At 31.3% G+C, this 6000-nt stretch overlaps 1 protein-coding gene across 1 annotated transcript; it reads left to right on the forward strand.

Moving 5' to 3' along the window:
* The first annotated feature begins 1912 nt into the window (after nucleotides 1–1912).
* Nucleotides 1913–5035, forward strand: LOC133186030 (baculoviral IAP repeat-containing protein 2-like). The gene is made up of 3 exons (XM_061321308.1): nucleotides 1913–2116; nucleotides 3638–3943; nucleotides 4324–5035. The coding sequence occupies exons 1-3, from the start codon at nucleotides 1921–1923 to the stop codon at nucleotides 4632–4634; spliced, it is 813 nt and encodes a 270-aa protein (XP_061177292.1). The 5' UTR covers nucleotides 1913–1920; the 3' UTR covers nucleotides 4635–5035.
* Nucleotides 5036–6000: the final 965 nt, after the last annotated feature.

Here is a 6000-nt window from a genome sequence, read left to right on the forward strand (position 1 = left end):
ATATATATATATATAAAAGAGCAATTCCCAAAAGCAAAATATCTATTTTTCCAATAAATTATTAATCTATATAATAATGAGGGCCCGAGAAGGGAAAACCAACAAACCATATGTTACTGGGCAAAATGTTACAAAAATACTCAGGTCAGTTCCATTAAAATTTGCACTTTAAATGACAAGAAAATTCATAGACCATAGGTATATTTTTAAACTATTTTTTGCACTGATTATTTTTTATGTGAGGAACAACATGCGCATATATCAACAAACCCGCAGAGGAGAATCTTCGCGAGCCTTGTCCATCTCCCGTTCATTCCTCATCCAACGATCATATTGATCTCCCAATTAAATTTTGGCCAGAGAATTGGCATGGTCGCTCTCTCTCTCTCTCTCTCTCTCTCAGTCTTTTATGTTACTTGCAAATTTACCGTTTTAATATCTTAATTATAAATTTAAAGGTCGATTTCAACCCTAAGACTTAAAATACACACATAGTTTTGTAAATATTCATCGATATATATGCAGTTAAAGTTTTGATATGAACATAATGTAATGTTGAAAAACGTATCCCACTGCAAATCTTTTAATGTCGCTTCATTTATTTACAAAATTCAAAATGAAATTTTCAGCCGTAAAATCGTTCCGAATAGAGTGCAATGAATGTGTGTGTCTTTTATCCAATATAAAAAGAAATCAAACCACTTCTCGCAAACAAATGCATAGATCTCCTTTCATGCGAATTTATAAGCATGTCGCTTAAAATCGATTAACTTCCGTAACGATTTAGTTTTAAATTTCACGCATAGAATGCAGATTTCAAAAAGAACTGAAACTTATCCGAAAGTGAGCACGGAACCTTATATCATCGATTCTAGTTGCGAGTCAGCTATTTTACACGATTACATTTTCGACATAACAAAATGAATTAGACAAAAACAGTTGTCTCTCTTAAAAATTTAACTTCCTTAACGGTAATTCAGGAGAGTTTTTGCATTTAAGGTATAATTTTTTTTGATTATTTTGGGAGCGAAATGCTTCATACTTTTGTTTAATATCCTGAAACAAACCTTGATTTTAACTATTGAAGAGAATTTTGACTTTTATTGCTGGGAATTAACTTCCGTAACGAGTAACTTCCGTAACGATATTTTCCCCGAAAATTTAATTTAAATTCGGATTCATGCGAGGAATCATACTTTAGCGTTCTTTGCTGAACATCAGAAACGAATAATTGGTCAAATTCAGCTTTATTTTAAAAATGATAAGGCTTGATCAAGCATTAACTTCCGTAACATTACCTTGAAATCAATGGTATCTTGAAATTGTTGTAAAAAGTTAACGGTATCAAATTTGTGCGCAATTCTTTGTTTAATTCTTTGTTTTCAAGTTCACTGATAGGTCCTTTAGAGAATTATGATGTTCATTTTGCTATTTGAAACAATTATTTTTTTCATGTTTTTTACTCTGAATTGGTCCATTTATCGTAGAATGACTGCTTGACCGGCTCTGTCAAGTAGCAGGCCTATCCGTCTCTTATCCGCCATGCTGTTTTGTTGGTAAGTAGGTGTGAAATCATGGAGGGCGGAACACTAACACGTTGCGATTTATATTTTTGTGGGCCATAAATAATTATTAATTTTATTGAGATAATCAAAATTACTTAAATATGAAACGCAATTTTCTGAAAGGTTATATGGGATAGTTTATGTATCTGAAAGATACATTAAGGAGTAGCAAAAATATTTCCATCGGAAAATTTTATTTAGTCGGTTTTTTTTTTTAATGAAATGCGCTGTACTCTCCCTTTAAATTTGAAACCCCCAGCTTTGATGTAGTCAAGTGTCGTAATCTTTTAAAAATACTGCATTGTGTTTGAACTAAAAATAGATAGTACAGAAATTACGGACATTAAATGTAAGAATGTACTGCTTGGAACAACCACCGGGTACATATCTGGATTATAGTTTAAAGTATTCAACTAGCTCTGGACCACCTTTTAATACTCGATACCCAGCCTACAGGGATGTTAGAACAAGATTTCTGTCGTTCAATGACGCTCCCCATGACCTTCTTAAAATGGCGAATGTTTTGTCTGATGCAGGATATTATTATGAAGGTTTGTATATGATGATTGAATCGAAACTAGAAAGAACGTACTTGTGGATGTGAGATTCCATGGGGCCTGTTTTAAAAAGTGTAATATTGTTGTAATGTTAAATTAGCTTTTTTCATAATTCAAAACGAAAGTAAATATTCAAAAACACACATAATGTCAGATATATTTTGCAGATAAAAGGAAGTAAATTTACTTCTATGTAGGTTAAACCAACATTTAATTTTGGATCCAAGCAAAACAATTTTCAAACTTTTATATTACGATATAAGATTTTATGTATAGTCTTCAAAATAGTTATTCATTATGGTCTGGTTTTACACAAATAAGCATAGAACTAAATCTTGAATGATTATATTCTAGAAGCATTTATCACACAATCTGGCAAGGTATTCCACTGTTAACTGTTGAAAACTACCCATACAAGATGAAGTTCTAATGTAAGGAATTCTGAATTTTGCATTTTATAGGAATGATTTGATGGGCGATAAGGTTCAATCGAATCAAACAAATATTGAGGAGAATAGCCATTTATAATTTTTTAAAATAATATCTACTTATGAACCTTCCTCCTTGTTTGTAAAAGATCCCAGCCTAATTCCTCATACAATTTTGAACGAGAGGAGTTACAGTACTTCATAATCCAGTGATAATTCTACCTGCTTCAACTTGAATATATTCTAAAAGTTTGGAGTCTTTTTTACAGAGCAGTTGTCCCAAACAACATTGGAATATTCCAAAACAGTTCTAATAAACGCAAAATATAACGTATAGATATCTTTACAAGCGAATTCTGCATAATCTTAAACTTAAGCATTCTGAGGATAGGATATTTAATTTTTTGTAGGTTTTTCATGAATTTATTGTATATGCAATATCCACATTAGCATCTCTTTAAAAAAAATGTAGACCTAAATGGGTATGAAATACATTCTGAATTATGTTTGAGCCATGTTCCCCAAATTGAATAGTGTTAACCTACGGAGTAGCTGCTCGCTTGTTGTAAATTTTATGCCAACAAATTCAAAACAAGCGATTTTATTGGTCTGTAAAGACGACTAGAAAGGGTGAGGAGTTGGATATATTGTACAGGATGGTTATAGAATATGTCTAGAATTAAGGAATGAAAGGTAGTTGATTGACCAATGCTGGAAGGTGGCGAAATACATCCCCAAAGTGCGTAGAAAATTTTGCGCCGTGAATTGCACAATATTTGCATTACGGGATCTGTAGCGCTATGGTCAAAGACTAAAATGTAAAACCATAACGCTACATTTCTTCAGCTACCTATAGGGTTTAGAAGGGACATTTTATTTGAACATTTTAAACTTGGAATATATTCATATCATATATACAATGAATAAAATCAACGTTAACAGTTTTGTTTGAATTAAAACAAGGCTATGCCTGCTGCCAGATCCCATTCACTTTTTGTGAATAAAATTATGTATAAATAAAAAAAATAAAGATGATAAGGAAAATAATTTTTGTATATCATATTTAAAAATGACATTTCGCTTTCAGGTTATAATAGGAAAACCTCGTGTTTCGCCTGTGGAGTTCAAAAAGACAATTGGTCTGAATGGGACAATGCTTTGGAAGAACATTTTAAAGACAATCCAATCTGTTGGCACGTGTTATTGATGAGACAAAAACTGGAGTTGGAAAATCGCTCTTATGAACCTGTCCATAGAAATAAAAAATTAGTTTCCACCTCGCGATTTCCTGAATACGCAACAGAAAAGTTACGTACATCGTCCTTTCAAGACTGTAAAAATTATCTTTCACAAAAGGCCCCAGAAATTGCAAAATCTGGATTGTACTATAAAGGTTTGAATAATATTTCAATAATTTTAATCTCTTTAACACATTTAAAAAACTTTCTTGTTTGATTGTACCAAATGTTTGAAAAAATAAAACTTTTGAAAGGAAGTCACTATACCAGACTGATTACTATTTGTTAAATTATTAGTAAATTTGATAAATAGGCCTTTTTGTATGCAACAATGATAATTCATGTAGCTTTGAAATAAACAATGTAATATATATATATATATATATATATATATATATATATATATATATATATATATATATATATATATTGCAGCACACAAACCTTTTTTTAAATTGATGTGGAAGTATTTTTTTAATCTCATTATTTTGATTTTATTTTCTATGTGTTCTAAAATTTTTGTTGTTATATTTAGGCTTTGAAAAGAAAGTGCAATGTTTCCATTGTGGAATTGTTATGTCCATCGGCGTAAATGACGATCCAACTGAAAAACATTCACGTTTATCTCCAGACTGTGAGTTTCTTCGTCATGAAGTACAAACATTGAGTGAAGATGCGGATAGAATAAGAAATCAGTTACTCTGTAAAATCTGTCTTAATTCTCAAGTAAATGTCACTTTCCGACCATGTGGTCATCTGGCCACTTGCCAAGACTGCGCCGATCAATTACAGTCTTGTCCAATTTGCAGGATGCGTATTTCTGAAAAAGTGAAAACATATTTCTAAATATTTTTTCCTAAAATTAGACTTTGTTTTATTGCTCTGGGTGTTAGATTTATAAGAAACAAAAGATTAAACGAATCTTGTAGTCATGTATATAGAGGATATTCAATGTTTATTGTTGGATATGGAATTTATTTCAGGACAGGATTTTTTGAAATTTTCACGAGTGAGAAGCACCAAAAAAAAAAAAACTATCTCACGAGTGAAATAAATTCCATAGCTAACTACAAAACATTGAATTTTCTGTTTATTACATTTTCTTTGATTTCTCTCTGCTCTATCTTTTCTTAACTCAGTGTCATAGGCTGTGACGTCATAGCTGAGCGGTTGAAATGTCAAAGCTTAGCATTTGTGAGATTGAAAACATTGTAACATGGATTTGGGAGGACTATCTCTATCAAGATGGTTTAGTTACTATCTCTATCTTATGAAATCATTTTTACTTACTTTGATATCCTTTCACACTGTGAGAGAATATCATTTTAGTATCGTTTCACGCTGTGAAAAAATATAATTTAAATTTTATTCAACAAATAAATTGAAAATGTAATGAAATGAAATATATTATGCAGTATCTGCAATTTCCATCCAAAAGGCTTGATTCTTTGTCAAGGTTTTGTCAAGGTTAGAATTATAAGGCTCTGTAGATATGGTTATATGTCATAAATGTAAATGTTTATTTTGTTCCACACACTACCCTACACGCTAGAAATATATACATGTATATTGAAGTTTAAAATTGAATTTTGGATCAAGAGAAGCAGTCTGTTAAGCCAGTATTTTGTACAGCTGATTAGTTTTCAGATTATTTAAAAAAAAAAATTCTTAAAATTATGTGCATTCAATAACATTTAATCAGTATAGAGCATAAAAATGAATAAAAAAATTAATAATAAATCTTATATGATATAACTATGCAAAGACTTTCTATAAATCCTTTTGTTTAAGTCTGCATTACTTTATCTATACATATATAATATGTTGCAAAAAGGAATCTATATTCTGAAAAATGTACATGAAGTATTATAAAAAAATTAAAAAGAAATATTCAAATCTTTATTTTTCATATGTCTTTTTCTGCATTAGGATAGGGATAGTAAAAGGGTTGTCGATTTTTAAGGCATTCACAGAGAAGCGATTTGTTTGTTTGTTGTTTAACGCCCCTCTCGAGAACTTCTCACTCATATGGAAACTTGTCGGTGGAGGGCTGCAAATATATATCTATACTCGGCACTTAGGGCCATTGAGCAGTGAGGGATCTTTTTCGTGCCAACACCTACCGGCCAACCCGCGACTTAAAGATCAGCTCCTTACTCCGCGACTCTAGAGCAGACGCTCTAACCACTGTGCAGATATTGGATCGATCGTC

This window comes from Saccostrea echinata, unplaced genomic scaffold, assembly GCF_033153115.1.
Source record: "Saccostrea echinata isolate AGI-Se365-2 ecotype Australia unplaced genomic scaffold, CSIRO_AGI_Sech_v1 ptg000012l, whole genome shotgun sequence".
Classification (NCBI taxonomy): domain Eukaryota; kingdom Metazoa; phylum Mollusca; class Bivalvia; order Ostreida; family Ostreidae; genus Saccostrea; species Saccostrea echinata.

Coding starts and splice junctions, on each gene's coding strand:
- LOC133186030 (XM_061321308.1), top strand. CDS start 1,921: ATGTACTGCTTGGAACAACCACCGGGTACATATCTGGATTATAGTTTA. Junction 2,117..3,637: donor TGCAGGATATTATTATGAAG/GTTTGTATATGA, acceptor TTTCGCTTTCAG/GTTATAATAGGAAAACCTCG. Junction 3,944..4,323: donor ATCTGGATTGTACTATAAAG/GTTTGAATAATA, acceptor TGTTATATTTAG/GCTTTGAAAAGAAAGTGCAA.